Source organism: Cornus florida, unplaced genomic scaffold, assembly GCF_030987335.1.
Source record: "Cornus florida cultivar Cherokee Brave unplaced genomic scaffold, ASM3098733v1 CherokeeBrave_3.0.0_Hap2_Chr10, whole genome shotgun sequence".
Classification (NCBI taxonomy): Eukaryota; Viridiplantae; Streptophyta; class Magnoliopsida; order Cornales; family Cornaceae; genus Cornus; species Cornus florida.
The window spans coordinates 73254942-73276499 of NW_026775580.1; the positions used below are offsets into that span (position 1 = coordinate 73254942).

The following is a 21558-nucleotide window of genomic DNA, read 5'->3' on the forward strand; positions in this document are numbered from 1 at the left end:
TGGAGGCGAGAGAGAGACCTAAATGGAGAAGAAAATACTTAAATCTTGATGGAAGGGTTAGGGGCTTGAGTCGACAGAAAACAGCGGGAAGGAGAGGCGATGCGTTTCGAATCAGCACTCCCCGCCTCTGCCCCTTGCCTTTCTCATGCCCTTCTGTCTCTCTCCCACTCTCGGTCCCACTCTCGGTCCCATACGATACAGATACGTGTCAATTCGATGTGTATCTCAAGTATTACACGTCATCCAATACGACGTCGTTTCTGACCATTTTTTTTTTCCCCATTAAAAGTAACAATCAAGAGAAAGTTTATGTTATTTAAATAGTCCCCCTCTCTCAAAAAGGGGATTGTGATTTTTTAGTGGTTGACAAGAGATCCGGATATATATAAATTACAAAGCTTTAAATGCATTTTTTCTTGAATATATGTAATTATGTGAAGATTTAAGAACTAGTATTGGCTATTAAGAGAATTTTTTTGCATTCTAGTGTTTTATGTGGAGACCAATTTATGGTTGGCAACTTTTTTCTCTTCGTTTTTCTTAGTAAGTTATTAATTAGATTTCCTTATAAAAACTTAAACAATGATATTTCTTCTGAATTTATGAGTAAGTGTTGGGAGTGAAGTGTGAGTCCCACATATTTTCTAAATTCGGAAGTTACCGAATGGGTTCGGAATAAGTGTTGCGAGTGAAATGTGAGTCCCACATATTTTATAAATTAGGTTATCGTCAAAGAGGTGTTGTATTTTCTAAATCAGGTGTTTGTCGAAGAGGTGTCGTGTGTAAAGTGTGAGTCCCACAATGCCTCCACGTCCTCCTAATCCAAAAAAATGTACTACTATTTTTCTAAAAACTTTTCAAGCGGACAGTGTGATTTGCTCTTTAGTTATTCCAGAAAACATATTCAACCAACTCTCGTTCCCAATCTTGATACTTTCTGATGATTTCTTTATCATGACCTTGAGGCATGAACAAAATCTTTGTGCATTTTGAGGATTAAGAAGCAACTTAAATTATCAACGTCCAAGTAAGAACCATTATAACCATAATAGGCGATCCAACAAATGTCAAAGAAATTGAACTTTGAGAATTAAGGACGGACTTCAAATGATCAACATCCACATAAGAATCATTATGACCATAATAGGAGATCCACCAGTTGTTACATAAAATTGGCACAGAAAACAGATTTTAGCCACTGCCAATGAAAAATTAATTTAAATAAAAATAAAATAATTAAAGAACAATGTTACAACACCATTTATGACAATTTTATTTGCTCAGACGAGAACAATCCAAAATTTGCAAACAAATAACTAGTGTACAATTCTAATTGAGATATTATTAGTTAGCAACCATCCATTAGGGGAACAGATTTTTGCTTCTTGACATGAACCAATCAGAAGGTCAGAAAATGGGAAAATGCCGAGGAATTACTTCTGTTTGAGCGGTCAGAAAATGGGAAAATGCCGAGGAATTACTTCTGTTTGAGCTGATCGTCCTTACATATTCTAGTACCGCTTAGAATATATCCACCAAAAGCACTCATCTGCATGTGTGGATGGGTTCTTGATGGAAGGACCTGCACGATTTTCAGGAACACGAAAATATCAGTCTGGCATTTGGCAAGCACAAATAATACTACTTAGAATGAAGAACTTAATTCCATGTGAAAGCAAGTGTATAAATAAACCAAAAAGTACATATACAGAAGATGATTGGCTCGTATAGTTTACAATAGTCAATAAATATGCCAACGACAATCTTGGATTCTAAACGCATGCATTTAAATGCACAATAATACACATCACAAGGAAAGTACAGCATTGTCAATAGTGAACCATAATTATCTACTAAATAATTAGAGCACATATCCATTTATTTGGCTAAGCAAGATAACGGAATCAACGTATCTTAATCCCAAGCAAGTTGATCACTTGACCCCTATAACCCTATCGAATTGGATAGGAAAGATAACCTTGCTATAGGCATTAGGCTCAATAACTTCCATAATGGGGATAATGTACTTATAATATGCGACTCCCCTACATAATCTATTCCTTACAAATGACCCAGATTGTAACCGTAACCAAAAGATTGCAAGATTGCAGAAATAAATGTAAACACTGAAAATATAGCAAAAAAGCACAATATATTCACTTGGAGAATAGTACGATGGCATATTTGATATTTCAAGCTTTAGGCTCTTTAGAGTAGAGATTCACTCATATCCACCACCAAACAAATCATAGGGTTATGATATGAGCAATTTCTAGTTATAATATTATCTTAAAAGTTAAAACTAACAGGTCTCATGAGACAAAATGTTACCCTTATGATTTGTATTAAATACAGATTTATAGATTATAGCGTCCACATCCATGGCCATAATATTAGGGAAAATTACCTAGAAGTCGTACTTTTTCCATCTAAGGTTTACTACATTTTATACGACTTAGTTATCTTTAAAAGTGCAAAGTACAAGTTTTATTGGTAATTTTCCCATAATGCTATGCCAAATCAACTTCAGCTTCCATTTGTCAAGTCCCATTGTCTCTTTATGTGAAGATGGATTGTTTGCATGGCACATGCATCCCTTGTATGCATTGACATACATTATTACATGAATAATTAACTCTATTTAGCACAGTTATCTAGATCAATTAGCCAAAAAGAAAATAATAATAATAAGAAAGGAAAAGAAAGAAAGAAAAGCATAAATGAATCCCTGAGAAGGAAAAAGATAAAGAATAAATAACACATTAGAAAATAAAATAAAACCTGATATTCACGAAGCCAAGGTTCTGAAATTTGCAAGCCAATTGCCATTTTCCCAAGCTGCAGGTTGTGCATGCATGTTGCAAGAGGCTGCATTTGAGCAGGAAAGTAGCATCAATTAGTAATTTCTCTAAGATGTTCAAAACAGAGGATACTATCAATGACACTATAAATCAACCAAACAAATCCACGACAGTAAATATGCAACAAAACCATATGACATAATGCATGGAAATTCTTATTGCAATTCTGACTCCATAAATCTCAATAATTAGAAACTTCCTTTCCTCCTTTCCCTCATCAGATCTTAGTTCATTTAAATCAACCAAACAAATCCATGACAGCAAATATGCAACAAAACCATATGATATAATGCATGGAAATTCTTATTGCAATTCAGTGACTCCATAAATTTCAATAATTGGAAACTTCCTTTCCTCCTTTCCCTCATCAGATCTGTCTTAGTTCATTTACTTCCACACAATCATCCTGTCACCTGGGGTAACATCATTATCACGTTTTTCTAGGAAACAGGGTAAAGATATAGTGCCTGGACCTCCCCCAAAATTACTTCCACTGACCTATAGTTAACTTGTACAAATTTATTCCATCAAACAACTCAACAAGGAGAATTTATTTGTTTTATATATAAAAATAAATAAATAAAGCCAAAAATAAAAAAATAAGGCCCTGCACCTCAAGCAAATAGCAACTTAACATGATTACCCATCTACATGAAACAAAAAAGTTTAAAGCAAATAACCTGAATATATTGATGAAAAATTGCGAAGGGAGCTGAAAATGATAGAAGTGGGATGAGTTCTTTTACAATGCTCCAAGCATCCAGGTCCGGAGCTGCAACTATTAGGCTGAAGAAAGGATGTGAATATAAGAAAGTTAATTAAGGCCATCTTATGATTCATAAACCAAATAATCAGTCAGCAATCAACCTGGAAAAACCATTCTCTCTCCAAATGTTAATGGCCTCTTGTGAAGCCTTCTCTCCAGCTTTTGTAGCTTTGCATGCTTTGATAACTGGAGATGCTGCAGTCTCAGAAATAGAATTCAATGACCCATGTTCAGAAGAAAGTGCAGTTTCACCCATATTGAGTGAATGTGAAAGAGAAGACGAAGATAACATTTCTTCCTGCACAAAATGGTTTTTAGGAATGTTAAAAGACCACAAGGTGAAATGCATTTAGATAATGAGGAAGTATCACCTACATTTGACTGACTTTTGATATTACAGACAGCTTCAGGTTGGCCAATTTGGGCAGAAACCCCATTTTGACCTGAACAAAGTTCCGTGAGTGGAGACTGCACAATCCTGGACCCAAAACACCAATAAGCAGCATTAAACAAAAACCTATTAAGTAACTCAAAAACTAACAAGATCCAACAAAGAGGAATTTTGGAGGAAGATATTAGAAAACCACACAACTTCAATAAAGCTTAAAAGAAGCATACCTTTTGCAAATTTCATTACTTAAGTTGAAAATCCTTACTATATCAATAGGATATGGTGTAACTCCAAGATGGGTATTGCACACACAACCTGTACCTGTTGAAACAGGAAACATCATTCAACAATCAAATGGTGCATGCATCAGTTTTTCTCCTTTACATTAATTGACTGTAGCAATAAATTTCCCCAAGTAAAGTGCCATAAAAATACAGCAATGCAAATGAAATTATTAATGTCACAAAAATTCATGATGACAACCGCATCCAAGAGGCACATCAAACTATTGGAAAATGCTAACTTCAATAGTTATCACTAGAAGTGGTGACAACATCCCAGTATGGTTACAAAATTTCTAGGATATTTGAGCTTCTGTGTGGATCAAAAAAACAGTGGTCACATTCCAATTAATGTAATAAATAATACAAATTACAGAAAATAAGTAACCATACAATAAAGCTGTAATATTAAAACTAAAAACCACAGAGAAGACAAACGGGAGGTATATGAATGAAGTCAAAGTATTCTATATGTATGAGCATAATATTGCCACAGAATGCTCCACAATATTGGAATATTGAGCCTATATCAAATAAAGAAAAATCCCATACAAACATAGTAATTATGATGATGGGAAACATATTGTGCATTTATATGAACATCAAGAAAGCTTCAGAAATAACTTCCATCACAATTTTCCATAAAATCAATTCCAATCGACAAAGGACACAGCAGCAAAGACAATTAGTTACAACCCAAGCAATTAATTCCAACTGCAAAAATAGAATCTCTTCTGATTTCTTTCCCTGAGAAAGGTCCATGGTGCTGTTGTGCTTAACAGAGGCTCCGAAATTTGCATGACAAATCCCATGGACTTGTTTCAGCAAAAGAAAACACTTGTTTTGGTTTGGAGAAATGGCATCAAAGTAAGCTCAAGCGATAGCAACCTAATATAAATATACAAAATAAACAAATTCAACAAGTCCATATGGCAGGCTCAGAAGCAGGTTATGTGTTCTAATGAAGAAACCAAGTAGCTAACCTCCCAAACGTTCAGCAACAGCTCCAGTAAGAATACCACCAACCATATCCACCACAAGGACATCAGAGTATGTGGTGACATTAGCCATGGAAAGCAGAAGAGATAGAGTGTCCACTCTCAAGAACCTGAACAGCACAAGCAAAAGTAATCCTAAGATTCCCTTATATACTTATAGAAATTATTTCCATCCAAAGTTCCAAACACAAGGAATGAACCAACTTGTTACCCCAATATTCATGTGAATTCATCCATTGACAATCAAAATAAGATAAACATAATATTCAACAATCGTAAGATGAAGTACACAGCCTGAGAAATTCATGAGAAAAATAGTAAACAATATCAGCAGTTTTTTTCATCTGGAAGAAGTTCATATTATGATTTTTATTTCACAAGCACCAGAACTTCCAGAATCCAACACTCTTCCTATGTATGCACATGCCTTAATTTATACTTTATATACTAATATTCACCAGGATCAGTCCTACCCTAATGAAAGAGTTATACCATCAACTTTGAGACTCATGCCCACACCCAAATCTGCATAAAATAACTGGAAGGCTACAACCGAGTATCTGATAGGGCATAAATAGCATAAGAAGCTATCACTACCATCACTTTTTGCAGCCAGAAGTCATACAAAATATAGTTAGGAACACTTCCGAAATAATTATCTTGAAGCATTTCATTGTGGGTTGTGGCTAAAAAAAGGATAAGAGAATGGAGTTACTTTTTGGGAAAGATTGGACATGCAGCTCTAATCAGTGATATAATCTGGCTAAAACGAGAGAGAGAGAGAGAGAGAGAGAGAGAGAGAGAGAGAGAGAGAGAGAGAGAGAGAGAGGCCAAACGAGAGAGAGAGAGAGAGATCCACCATATAAAGAGTAAGGGCCGGGCCGTAACTTGCACATCTAGAGGTCCTGGTTGTTATACATTCTATAAATCATTTCAAAAACTTATTTTGTGCATGAGATCTCTCATAATTAGCAAAAAAAATCTAAAAGCAAGAGGTGCAAAAAACCCTCAAACCTCAAACATGTGATGGATTCAGAAATCAAAGATAACTCAGTAACTCTATGAAAATGTGAAAGTAACACAAAAATAACACATTTATGTACACCATTAGCATAAATATAAGGTCAGAAGCATAAAATTAGTGGTATCTTTCTGAGTCCATTAGAATACATTAAAAAAACAAATACTATACATATTAATATTGTGACTATGCACAAAATAACCTCAAAGAGATAAAGACGACCAAAGCTCAACAGAATATCCTCCTGATAGGCTAGTTTGAACTTCAAAAAATGCTGGCCCCAAATCGGAATGACTAAACCAAAACAAAATAATAAGTACTTCAAAACAAGTCATTGATTCGATATAATTACCCAATTCTGGCAGGATACTTCTTGAAGTATGCCTCACATATACTGTAAAGAATAAGACAAAAACAAGTCAGCAAATAGAAAACAAATTCTGATTAAAAAACACTAAAAACTTTCGATAAATTTTAACATAGTAACCACTGAAAGAGAAGTCCAGATACAGCTAGGCATTATTTATTATGAGACCTTGCATATTCTGTCATCTTAGTTCCTAGAAATGTCAAAGAACCTTCTCGACTATACGTTCTACAAATATTAAAACCACTCAACTTCAGTTTCTCATGTAGCCATATTTTTAGGAGCCAAACAATAGAAAACGCATATATGTTATTTTGTTTTCCTTTATTTAATTTCTAATTTATTTTAATTATTGTTTTTTATTTTACTTTTTACTTTGGTAACAGAACACAGCATCGGGATAAGTGAAAATCACAAATGATGGAATTCTTGCGGCGTTGGGATAGATGAGTGGGAAGTGTTTAGAAACCGATATGCCAGATGTAGGGGGAGGGGTGGGTAGTGAACTTTCCATGACATTTCATTTTAAGTTTGCCTTTCTGCAGAATCTACAGCCCTGTCTAGTTACTTCTAGATAAAGTTACACATGGTGGAATTCCCAGTAGACTCACAATAAAGAATAAATAAATTATGTTGCATCACATGGGCTTGATACAACACAAACATGCTGATTGCTCACGTATAAATCTTGGTGAGGACATAGCAATGCACACACATGCATCTAGACTAGACACAAGAAATGTCATTACCAGTGCTGGTTGTGCTTACTCAAGTTGTCAGGATAGATAAACTATAGACATACAATAATTTTGCACCGACTGGTCTCGGGCACAAACCTGTATCCTCATGCTTGTCAGTCCAAATTCCCCCAATACGGGCCAATGCTATATCCCACTTTCTACTATCTTATAGAATTGCCCAGGAATTTATTAAGGACAATGCACGTAAAACTAAGTATTGGCTCTGAACCAGAAAAAGGAAAAAGCAAAACAAGACTAACTATTTTCTGAGCCCAAAAAATGAAAAAAACTATTGCATTTGGAGGGTGACATACACGTGTCATGACCATGAGAGTCAAATAGGTCTTCGTGTTCAACAGTCACGTTACCGCAGAACGTCGGGCACTAATGGTCACACGAAGAAACAAAATACTTGGATACCAAAAGCAACCCCAGCGACAAGTCCATTGGCAAGACACTATCAGCGCAAGACATAAAAATAATTTATACTCCAAATAGCTGTTTCCCATTGGAAAAACAATATGGAAACTTGTTTGCTTTCTTCTTCAACCAAATTACCCTACAATCCACCCTTATTTATTTATTAATTTTGGTAAGAAAGAAAGAAGTTTTTAATACTCAAAAAGACCTATTACAAGTTAGAGGGAGACATAAATCCTTTATAGAAGTGTGATAAGAAACTAATTTATTGGTGCTTTAGAAATTATAAGAAGAAAGCCCATCCTATATAAAAGTGAACAAAATAAGTATAGCATGTAAGTGACAAACAGAACATGCATACAGTAACCGTGAAGTGTTAAATTCCAAATAAAGACAAACGCAATGAAATGGTACAAACTGAAGGTAATGCTAGGGAAGGTTAGACCAAATTTAACATTGGTTGGTATACTAAGAAAGACAAGTTAACATATAGTTTGGACATATGTCTCTAACCAGAGCTAAATGCTAAACATAATTAGTTAACCAACCCTAAACAGTTGGAAGATAAGTCACAAGACTCATTGTCTCCCACAAGACATATCATCTGTCACAATTTCCACCCATTTCCATGGAGATTACTTTTTCCTTGCAAAAGGAAATCCTCAAAAAAATGCTACTTAGATGGTGAGATCATGGATATACAGTACACTACTAAATTCTATGAAAAATTTATCATACTCTTACACCTCCTGACTCTAAACATATGTTTTTTTTCCTAATAAAGTTGATTTTATCCTTTCTAATCTTGCCAATCACACACTTCATTGCCCAATATACACTATGATTAACACTTGATGGCTGACCTTAATAATCCAAATGAACTTCTCATTGGATTTGTTTAGACAACATCCATCAAAATATTCTTAGAAGCCACCTTCAACTTAACTACAAATACTGGTTCCAAAGTGCAGGTGGAAAATAAATATTTTGAAAATATTATAACAATCCAATTCAAATCATTTCAAAAACTATAAGCCATCCTGTGTTATTGTTGGCTATGAAGTTTTCCCTTTTGATAAAGAAAAATCAATTATAACAACAACAACAAAAGTGGGCTTCAAACTTTTTTGAGAAATTGAACCCAGACTAGTAGCACAGTGCTAATAAACATCAAAAACTAAGTTACAAATGATGTTACAAAATTAAGTTTGAATTGATGTTGGCAATGGCATAAGAAGTTTAAACTTAGAAGGAACAACATACAACAAATCCCTGCAATGGTTGAAACTGAAGTTCTAATATAATTTAGTGCATAGATAATGATGATAAATTCAATGTCACTTCCATAGTATCTGACCCAAGGAATGTAATTTCTTTCCAGTCAACCCTAAAATATCTCAATTTTGCGGAATAAATATAAAAATAAACTTAAGGCGAATGAACAAAATTTTGATTTACAAATTAATTAAATACTGTCTTAAGAGGAATTAATATATATATATATAAATAAATAACTTGAGTTCACCTTCGTGCAAAAGGACGCCTCAAGAGTACTCTAGGTGCATATTTCTTTTGCTTCTTTAGTCTATATTTCTCCTGCAGACAGACAGGAATCAGCATACTTTTTACATAAACATTATTGTACATTTGTATAACATAAGCTAAGCTCACTTGTGAGAATGATGTTTTCTTGTCAAACGTTGCGCTGTTAGCAATGAGAGCTTCAACTATTTCATCCCCAGTGGCACCCTGTCTGCATCAAAGTGATACATTAGCAAGTTGTGCATAAACATCTAAAGAAGGTAAATTATGGCAAAAAGCATATGCAGAATTTGGTTTGATAGAGAAACATTCTGCACAAGACCCAGTGCAAACAAAGGGAATAGTAAAAAATAAATAGCAGTATGACGTCTAATCTAGTACATTGAATTCATATACAGTGCCCCAAAATTAAAAGTTAAGGACAAAATTCCATAGCAATCCAAACGCTCTTTTTCCTACTCCAGCAGAAATTACCACACAAAAACATATAACAGGATGCATAATACAAGTATATCAACTTCGAGTGGACATATCAGTCAAAAGAATGAATTTGCTTTGCCTTTGTGGAGATATATATAACCAACCTGAAATGTAACTTGTTGAGATCATTAGATAAATAGTCCAACTGGTAAAAGGCAGAGCAATTTAATACCTAGAATGATGATAGATATGATTCTTGCTCATGTGACACTCAGAACCATACAGTTAGTGTTGATTTACTTTTGAGCCCAGATCCTCTAAATTGGAATGTGCAGTAAATTATAAAGGAAAGTTTCAACTGGTCCATTATCGACATATGAGAATAAGTCACCTATTATATAACCGGACATTAAGCTTCTGTTTTACCTTCTTATTATCACTTCATTGACTTTTCAGGAAAAGTAACTTCTCTTTTTTTCTTTTTCTTTTTTCCCCTGAAATCTCACTTGAATATCAACCATCTCTCTCTCTATATATAATAATATATATATATATATATCTGTGTGTGTGTGTGTGTACAATCCTTCCCTCTCCAATTCTTCCCTCGATTAGTAGTAACACCTTTTTGGACTGAATCAGTATATGCCTCAATGGTTGTCCATGACCACTCTCATCAATTTTCGACACCCTTGAATATCTCATCTCATTCATATCTTCTCTCTAAGTTTTGATATTTTATTGTTTGTGATTTCAATATATGTTTCATTGCATATTTGTAGAAATATTTTTTTTCAAGCAAGTATTAGTTTCAGAACAAAAATTCATGAATTGAATTTCTCAATTTCTCTCTCTTCTATCTCTCTCCATGGTCTCTGACAGTGTTATCAAAGGCCCAAGGCACACTATGGCTCTAGAGGTCCTTTGGAGCCTAGGCATAAGGCGCATTCATGCGCCTGAGTGAGGCGAGGCACGCGCCTCAGTGAAGCGAGGCACACAATTGAAAAAATTAAATTACTATTAAAGAAATCATATTCCATATTAAAGGTGCAAATGTTGTCAAAGACGCGCCTGGGCTCATAACAGGCGCTGGTGTCGAGCCTGGAGCCTAGACACGCACTTTTGACAACAATGGTCTCCGACAACACTATATTCATTATATAAAAATTATTAGAATAGGTTGAACCTTTGAAAGGCTCCGACACATATTGTCACCTACTACCTGGGCTTTCAAGGGCTATATATAATCTGTTCTCAATTTTGTGCATTAACATATGGACCCCTAATTTTTTTATTTATTATTTTTTTCACTCTTCAAAACAAAGCATTAAGAGAGAAGAGATTGGAAACAGATGATCAAATTGATAGGTAAATGAGAGAGAAAAGACATGAGCATGTTACAAGTTAAAATTCAAACAAATCAGACCAATGCATACCATACTTTAACACACCACATTCAGACCTACGGCTTGTTAATTTCCATGGAAATATAAACAAGATTCCATAATGGATCAAGTGCGAAGTACATGGCATCCTGATTGCTTTTTTAAATATTTTACTAACTAGAATGTCCTAAGTGATGTTAAACAAAATAAGCATAATTATGCATGCATGGATGATGCATACAAAAGCTCCAAACAAACTGTATGCATATGCACAGCGCATCCACAACAATAAGCATTCACAACGAACATAGATAATCTTTAGAGTCTATTTAAAGAGAGATGCTAAACATTTTTTCTTTTTTTTTTTTTTTTGGGAGGGGGTGTAAGATGTTAAATATGTGTTATGCACAACGGGCAAAGTGACATAACATTCTTACCTCCTCATCTCATCTATTTCTTCACCAGTAAGACTTTGGGCTGTATTATTATCAACTAATGCCCGGTTGTCTTTGGACTCCTCTTTTATTTGACAATCCCCTTTACCTGAGATGGAAATCTAGCAAACACATTAGAAATTTGAAAACACTAGGCAAAGGAGAGGAGGGGGTTCATTAATTTACAATCAAGATATTGGAAGGGTCCTACAGATAAAAATAATAATAATAATATTTACATGAAAATTTAACAATTAATTCAATTTAATCATATTCCACATAGCCTAGTCTTTTGATGATGATTTTTTTCCTGTTGAAAGGGAGGAGTATAAAGGCTCAATTAAACTTCATGGATTTGTAATATGACATTATGATGTTTCTACAGCAAACTTTATGAACTATCCTAAAAATATATACTCAATTAAAACAAATATATATATTAAATTAACAATCTTTTTGTTCAATTTCAGTTCTTTAAGGCAAAAAAAAACAACAATGCTTGAAAAAGATTACAAAACGCCACCAAATCAATTCAAGCAAGAGAATGAAAGACATAAAAAGAGAATCAAACCTTCATTAATGGGAATAACGCGAGATAAGCACGGACCTTCCCTTCCATTCTCTAATTCAAACAAAGAACCGAAGGGGCAACCAATCAAAGGCTGAAGAGAACAATTCTTGTTCCCAATTTTCAATGTCCTGCAATTCCGTTCAGCATCAATTTATGCAGTTATAGCACTGAAACAAGATCAATTTATATATGTGCATATATGACAGCGTATATACTTACGAGCCGGCTGTGAGACGAGCGAAAACCAAACGGTCGCCATCGTTGATGTCGAGCAAGACACTACAACCTTCCCAGGTCACTCTAGGGTTTTGATTTGAATCTGGTTCAGGTTTATTCTTGGACATCTTTGATCCTTATTGAAGAAAGAATGATCAAGGCGAAATAGAATTTAAAGAGCAAAGAAAGCTGTGTCACTGAAAATTAGGGTTTTAGGGAGGAGGTAATAAGCCTTGGTGGTTACCACTTTGAGGGGGGTTTAAGGTTTTTTAAGTACAGTCACGACTTAAGAACTGAATACTCATGGATGCTATTGAGATTCCCACTTATGTATAGGTTTGGATCCTCTCCGGTCACTGTATAATTAGAGTAAATGACGGAAGAAGACGTGATTACTTACAAATGCAGTACAATTTTTTATTTTTTTTATATAAAAAAATATGATTGAAAATTTGGTTTATTAAATTATTAATATGTATTTTTTTTTTTTTTTTTTCCACCATCCACTTTGAAAAATAGAATAAATATCACTTAAACTCAGTTTGTTTAGACCTAAAATATTCTTTTTGAAAAATATTTTTCTTTTTAGGTAAAATATTCTTTTATTTTTACTTTGTCGGTATTTGGCAAAGATTTACGTTGATGTTGAGATTGAGGTTGAGTTTACAAGTACAATATTTTTGTACATAGAAATATCACTTTTATGTATATAAATATCATTCTTATGATGAGAAATACCATTATTGATGGGACATGTAAAATAACTTGTCGAAAATTGATGGATAAATTATTTTTTTGAATTTTAATATTTTTTTTCTTCATAAATATTTTACGACAACCAAACAACAAAAAATAAAAAAAAAAAATTCTGAAAAATATTTTACGTCTAAACAAACGGAGCCTTAGTCACAAATAAGGATGCAACTTTGGTTGAACAACCTGAACCCAACCCGAGCCCACCTGATTTTTCGTGAGCTTAGACAATTATTTTTACAAATAAGGTTGGGTCTGGGTTGAAAAATATTAACCCGGATTTAATTAGAATTAGACTTGGATTAAGGTACTAGCAACCCGAACAAATCCAAACCCGAATTCTAATATTATTTTCATATATATTTTAAATTTTAAATACATTATATATAATATTTAAACTACGATTACCTTTTTTGTTTTCAATTTCATTTGTTAAATCTTAACTTATTGTATGTTAACATTTAAGATAATTAAATTTCTAATAATTTGTTTGTAATTTATTCAAAATTTATAAAATGCTTTTAAGTTTTTTATTTTATTTCCTAAGAGTAATTTAATCTAAAACTAATTCAAGATGATATTAAATTTTTTGTTTGAATATTAGTTATATGAGTAACTCGAATTCACCCCATTTTTTAACATGGAATTTGAACCCGGGTTGCAAACTGAATTTAAAAGTAAAATGATGGGTTAGGCTTGGATTAAGTAGTTAGGGTTGAAGATAGGGTTGGGCTGGGCTTGAGTTTAACATTGCATATGGTGGGTTAGACTCAAGTTATACCTCAAACCTACCCAACCCGCCCGAGTTGCAGCCCAGAGCCCTTGATAAATATGTAAATAGTAAAAAAAAACTCAAATATACACATACAAACTAATACAGAGTACAAATGGTAATAAATTTTGTGATAAAAAATATATTATCATTTTAAAAATCGTTTTTGTTCAATAAATGATTAAAGGCATCTGAAAAATGTATGTAAGTGGAGTATTTTTCATAAGGACAATATTTGCCTACTCATTGGTGAGTATGTTTATTCTATGAACCAATAATGTGTTCCAATAATAAGTGGACACATTAATTCTAATGACAAATTCAAAAAAGTAATTGAAAAAAGAAAATAAATTTGGATCGACCCGTTTCAATTGGGTAACTCACCGCCTGTATTCAAACCCTAATTTTTTTTTCCTCTCTTTCACCCATCGCAGTTTCTCCATTGTTCTTCTTCTTCTCACAGGTCATCATCAATCAATAGACGGTTATTGTTAATTCTCTTCATACTGCGTCTCTACAAACCTCAATTAGATTATATGATTTATGTTATTTATAACATCTAATGTGATATATAAAATATTTTTTTTCCAGTAAATAAACAAATCAATCAGAATTTATTTTTTTTTTTGGAAATTAATCAACCAGAAATTTTTTTACTAACACGGTCATAGTACAAACTTGAAAAGCTCTGTTTGTTTTTCTTCCAACAAAGCGATTACATCAATTGCAGTCTTAATCTCTAAACATACATATTCAACGGTAGATAACCTATATACAAATAATTCATACTAGAAAGCATATATGATCATAATAATAGACTTAATAGTAATCAAATAGGATCAGAAGTTCTAAGGAAGTCGTGAGAAGAAGTCAGAAAAAGTAACCCCATAGCCCACTCTTGCCTATTGAGTGATATGAAGCTCGAGAAATTTTGCAAAAAGTGTTCGCCTATTGATTGACGATGTTCCACAAAAGACGAGAGGAAGAAGAATAATAAAGGGATGACGGTGTGAATCTGGGAAGGGAGTGAAAGAGAGAAAAAAATATATATATATAGATACATAGGGTTATTACTACCCAATTGAAACGGGTCAATCCGACTTTATTCTCTTTTTTCAATTACTTTTTTTTTTTTTTTTTTTTTGTCATTAAAGCTGATGTGTCCACTTATTATTGGAACACATAATCGGTCAGTAAAATAAACCTACTCACCAGTGAGTATGCAAGTATCGTCATTTTCATAATGCATTATTGTATGTAAAATATATACTATCGAACTCAAAAATTGTGATACCCCTCGGATCCGAGACATGGGTTGATCAGGCCCAGGCCCAAACCCGAGGGATATCAAACAATTAAAGTATTTTAAATCGAACACAGAATACAAAATGAATTTAATAAATAAAGTTTAAGCTGGAAGAAGCTAAAAATAAAATCATTTATAATTAAATACTTAGAATCTGATAACCCAAACTCCAAAACTCCATCAGTTTACAACTCGGGAATCCATCTCTAGTGGACCCCTATTAAACATCCAACCGGAAGATAAAACAACTGTAATAAACATCCAAAAATAAAACTATGGAGAGAAATCCTACATCGTCGGAAGAGTGAATAGAGACCTCTGCTCAACACAAACACGTCTAAGCCTGGAACTGTCGTGTACCTGAAAAATAGAAGTGGGTCAGGCCCACGCGCAAGTTCTATCCTACTAGAATCCAAGCAGAGACTCGATACGCATGTACATTCTAACCAACTCAACAATAGCTAATAGTCCGTATGTATATATATATATAATCACACTAAAGGACTCTCACTGGACTACAGGCCGGTCTCAACCTGAATAGAGGCAACATCCAAAACGCACACAAAGTGGGCATGTGTACCTAAGCCTAACAGGGTACACCTCCAACCATCATAGCCAGCTATGCATTCCAATGCATATACGCTCCCTAACCGTCGATCCTGAGACTCAAGCTCATATCGAGGTACCATAAAAATATATTTAAAATCCATCCAGAATCCATAGTAGTTCCGCTCAACTATATGTTGCCTTGACACTACAAATCCATAGGATTTAACTTTTAGTCAATCCATTTCCTTAATCCCAGAATAGGTAGGACTTAGCGATTTTTGAGCTAATCCCTCTTGTATGCCACCGTCCCATACCGGTGCATACATTTCATCCATCCAGTAGTTGATAACACAGACCATGCATGTAAATATCAACTGATCCATAAATCCAACAATTTAAAATAAAAATATTAAACTAGACATTCAATTGTTCCATAAAGAGCATACAAAAATTATGTAATTTAATATGCTGCTTTTAAACTACGTAACCATAATCCAGCAATTGGCAATACAACAGTATATGTAATTATCAATTTATTCCAGAATCCATATAATTAAGAGAACATGAATAAATGTCTACCTCAATTAATTCCATAGCAAGTATAATAAACATTGACAAATTATCATGCTTATATCCCCAGTCCAACAATTGATGCGATAAATGTTGAAATTTAAACATCAATTACTCCTTAACAAGTATAGTAAAAATACATAGATTTTAACAATGCTTATTTTATACCATTAATACATGATTAGAATTTGATAATCATTTACAGAAAGTTTCTACAACAAATTATGCAACTTAAACCACTTGCTTCCCCTAATAGTTTACATCTTTGTTTAGAACTGATTATTGTTCAACTTATAAACCCCAAGTGGTTTATTAACCATTCCCACACCCTCTAAAGCTTTAATATAATCTTAAAACTCATTAAGGTTCCCATGTACAGTCCCTGAATGTCCCAAACAGATCAAAAACTCAACCCAGAAGCAAAATTCGTCAAAAATTGCATCAAAAAGGGAAGGAGCCGCCTCCCCCACATGGGGAGCCACCTCCCCCTTGTGTGGAGCCGGCTCCACTCCATGTGGAGCCGCCTCCACACACCCTAGAGCCGGCTCCACCTTATGTGGAGCCGCCTCTTCCTCCTGTTCCCCTCTCTGCTTGCGTTCCTTCTTCAGTTTCATCTCCGGCGACCCCCAGTTTGATTTGTCCTTAACTTTAAAGGTTTCTCTTGACTAAAACTAGGTTTCCAATGCTCCAGATAATTTAAAACTCCTTAATCTTCAATCCACTTGAATAAGAACAGGAAATAAGCAAAGATGAGTTATAACAAGGAATTTTAAAGCATGTAAACACATGCAGTTCCAAACGAACCTACCATACAAACCAGATCTTTGTTATTACTTCCCAATGTGTTACAGACTAATTCAACTCTGTTCACATTAATTTACATGAATTAATTCAGGAGTTACGCAAGAAAGAATCCGAAACAACCAATACGTAACATGTAACCACAACCAGTTTTGTTTTTCATTCAGACAAGCCATCTGGTTTAATATTAATCTTTATTAGTCCTGGAGTTGCATTAAACATGTAAAGAACACAAGTCAAAGGGAGAGAGTTAGGAATAGAACTTGCCTTTTGCCTTTAGCCTTGCACAGTCGTCTTCCTACGTTCTCCGGCAACGTCCTACTGAAATCTTCCTCTGTTCTCTCTCTGCCTCCATTGTCGTGAATAATTTTTTTTTTCTAAAACCCTAAGCAGACTTAATACTTATATTTATAGGTTTATGCAGAACCTAAAATCAAGCCAAACCCTACAATGAATCCTAACCGTCCCATAGAGAATCCTAATTAAAATCTACGTCGGTTACCAAGACTTAACTTCTAAAACAAAACCCTAAATTAATCCAATTAAGCATTTAAAAGAATTAAAATACCAAAAATACAATTAACTAAATAATTAAATAAACTAACATACAATTAACTAAATAACAAGTAAATACACCAATAATTTCAAATAAATTCAAACATTCAAATACACAAGCAAAATAAACAATTCTATCAGGTAATTAAATCAAATAATACAATTTAAAGAAAATTAAAGCCAAATAAATAATTAAAACAATTAACTCAAATAAAAGGACAAACAAGCAGATAATCAATTATCAAACAAATAATCCAATAAAATGACATATAATAAAATAAAATGTAATTAAATACGATAATTAAATTCCAGAACTGTCATTTTAAAATTAGGGGTATTACAAAAATCTAAAATCTAATGATGTGTTTGATATGCGGGAATATAATGGAAGGATAATAAAATGAAATGGCCATTTTTATACTATTATTTGATTGCAAATATGAGATGTGTAGAAATGAAACTTATATTTTAGGATTAAATGCTCTGACACTCACTCAGATCTGCCTTTATTACTTACAGATTAAATTAGTGGGAAAAAAAGCATAAACCTCCCTTTAGGTTTGGTTAACTTTGTCCTGGTTAACTTTATCCTAACACCCCTTTCGTTAATTGACTGTTTAAAAAGTCAAAAGTCAACTAATTAAAAAAAATATAATGCCAAAACTACCCTTGATTAGTGAAGATCAGATGTATGAGGCCATAAATGAGTTTGAGACCAATTAGGTTATAGATGGCGTGGATCTTGACTTTTTTTATTTCATTTTCCATTAAGTTGGATGTTTAATTGAGGCTTATATTAAACATATTGTGAAGTTATACTAACATATTGTTGGATGTTTAATTAAGGCATATGATTAGTGAAGCTAATTATATGCTTTATGCGAACTAATTTTATAGTGTTTCCAATCAATTCAATTCATAACGTGAAGGAAGACAGAAGAAAAAAAAAAGAAATAAATAGAGAAAAAAGATGATATCATATTATGAACATTATATAAAATATATTAAGTGATCACATTGTAGTCGATTTATATTGTTGGCTTAATCAGCTAAATTGTGTATCATGACTCAAAATCAATTTCATTGGATTGATTTAAAGAGAATATATATATATATATATATATATATATATATATATATATATATATATATATATATATATCATAATATTAATTAATTTCATAATAATTTTATTAGATTGATTTAAAGAAGAAACTATGAACAAAACTAGATTGGAAAAACTATATATTGTTTTTCGAATTTTTCGTGAGATGCCTAATCAATCATGGGTGTATTCCAGATTCTTACACATAAGAGGCCGCACTTCTTTGATTCATGGCTTATGTCATAAATCTAAATTTGTTTCCAAACTAAAATGACTTAAATTGAAAAATGGTAGTTTTAGCATTATGTTTTTTAAATTAGTTGACTTTTGACTTTTTTAGTTGATCTATATTTTATGTTACATGCACCACTACACTTTAGTTAAAGAAAAAATAAAAATAAAATTTTAAGAGTGAAATTCATACTTATGAGAATAATTACGTGCCATTTCATTTGTATCTAGCATAGTTGAATCCTGCGAGTATTCTTTTCCTTTTTTTTTTAATTTTTATTCAACCAAACAGAGAGAAGTCATTATTTTATGTCATTTAAATATTTTTTGTAATTAAAATTTATTTATGTTGATCTAATTATTTAATCAAATGTCCATCACATATATATATATATATATATATATATATATATATATTCGCATTGTATAAAATTAATAATACAATATAAATAATATAATAATGGTATATATAATATATAGTATGAGTAAATATATAATGCATATAAGTTGCACTCATAACTATGAATTTAATTTATTACTATATTTTTAATATTTTTCTTTAATTAAAAGTATATTAATACATATAACAAAAAAAATATAAATATAAGTTCAAATATTATTATTTATTAAAAAAAAAAAAATTGAATTTTTAAACTAAATTCACACAATTGAGCTAGTTGCATAAAACCCCTCCTTAGGAAATCTTTTGTCCGGAAGCCATTGACTCTCCCAACAATCAGCCCTGTAACCATTTCCTATCCTCCACTGAAGACCCTCTCTAATAACAGTTTTTGCATGACAAACACTCCTCCATGCCCATGAAGACTTCTCTGGACAAAAAGAATCAAGAAAACTGCAATCAACAAAATATTTATGCTTAAAAATTTTATACAACAGAGAATTAACCCATTTTTTCGAATCTCCAAGCCAATTTAGCCAATACACCAATATTGAGAGCCTCCATGTCCCTAAAATTCAGCCCACCTTCTGCTCTTCTTTTACACAATTTGTCCCATGAGATACATTTATTTAATCTTAGGATTGTGAGAACATGGACCAATTTTATGTTTATAATTAGGGGTGGCAAAACGGGTCAGAAACCATCAACTCACTCGTATCCGCCCGTTTTTTAATAGTTATGAGTGAACTATATTTAATATGGGTCAAAAATGGGTTGGTTAATTTTTATCAACTTAATTTAAGGGTCAAAATGAGTTGGATATGATTACCCATATTCAATCCATATTTCACCCATCACATAATAGACACACAATACATATCTATTCTATATTACACTCAACTCATTTCTCTCTTTCACGAAGGGCTGTAAGTTGGGCTGACCCAACCCAGCCCAATCCCAACCCGTATTTTGGGTGGGCCATACGGGTTTCATAGGTCTTCTTCTTCTTGTTTCGTTTTGTTTTTGTTTTTGTTTTTTTTTTTTTTTGACAAATATACATATTATATTTTCCTTTTCCATGTTTGTAAATATCAAATTTTTTAAGAAAATTTTATTTTTTAAACATCAAAATTTTGGGCGGGTCGGTCGGGTTTCACAAGTATTTATTTATTTATTTTTTTAATATGCAAATTACATTTTCTTTTTCCATATTTGTAAACATCAAAATTTTTAAGAAATTTTTATTTTTTAAACATCAAAAGTTTGGGCGGGTCGGTCGGGTTTCACGGGTCAATATATATATATATTTGTATATTTTACAAATATACAAATTACATTTTCTTTTTCCATGTTTGTAAACATTAGAATATTTAAGAAAATTTTATTTTTTAAAGATCAATATTTTGGGTGGCTCAGGCAGGTTTCATGGGTCATTATTATTATTATTATTATTTTTACAAATATGCAAATTACATTTTCCTTTTCCATGTTTATAAACATCAAATTTTTTAAGAAAATTTTATTTTTAAACATTAATATGGGTCCTAACTGGTTGAGCCTATACATTTTGTAAATATAATTTTTAAAAAATAAAATAAAATAATAATTAATGGATCTATGAGTCATAACGGGTTGACCCTATATATTTTTTAAATATAATTTTTAAAAAATAAAATAATAATTAATGGGTCAACGGGTCATAATGGGTTGACCTTATACATTTTGAATGGGTTGAATCTGGGTATTGACCCATATTTGACCTGCCCATTTTAACCCAGCCCAAATCCGACCCAACCTGCCCATTTGCCACCCTTACTTATAACCATACAATATTAATCCTAATCCATACAAAATGCAATACCTTGTCCAATTGTTAACTTGACTAATCTGAATGGACCGTCGAGGATCACAGACACAATAATAATCTGAACTTATCCAATTTATTCTCACCCATACAAACATTGTCATCAAATTTTTTTAACAAACACAAAATACAATGAGTTTTTGATTTTGGGGGAAGTAAATATAATGAGTTATGTTTGTCCACTTGGATTTTAAAATTTTTTTTTTTGACTGTTTGTAGGAAGATCAAAACTGAGATTATAG

The 21558-nt window shown here is 32.6% G+C and overlaps 1 protein-coding gene across 1 annotated transcript; it reads right to left on the reverse strand.

Moving 5' to 3' along the window:
* Positions 1-1082: 1082 nt before the first annotated feature.
* On the reverse strand, positions 1083-12773 carry LOC132278509 (uncharacterized). The gene is made up of 13 exons (XM_059780308.1): positions 12414-12773; positions 12195-12322; positions 11627-11732; positions 9517-9598; positions 9371-9441; positions 6671-6712; positions 5283-5407; positions 4246-4339; positions 4003-4105; positions 3729-3925; positions 3542-3647; positions 2782-2868; positions 1083-1582 (listed from the first exon to the last, which is right to left on the reverse strand). The coding sequence occupies exons 1-13, from the start codon at positions 12536-12538 to the stop codon at positions 1478-1480; spliced, it is 1371 nt and encodes a 456-aa protein (XP_059636291.1). The 5' UTR covers positions 12539-12773; the 3' UTR covers positions 1083-1477.
* Positions 12774-21558: the final 8785 nt, after the last annotated feature.

Coding starts and splice junctions, on each gene's coding strand:
- LOC132278509 (XM_059780308.1), bottom strand. CDS start 12,538: ATGTCCAAGAATAAACCTGAACCAGATTCAAATCAAAACCCTAGAGTG. Junction 12,323..12,413: donor GCTCGTCTCACAGCCGGCTC/GTAAGTATATAC, acceptor ACGGAATTGCAG/GACATTGAAAATTGGGAACA. Junction 4,106..4,245: donor AGTAATGAAATTTGCAAAAG/GTATGCTTCTTT, acceptor TTTTGGGTCCAG/GATTGTGCAGTCTCCACTCA.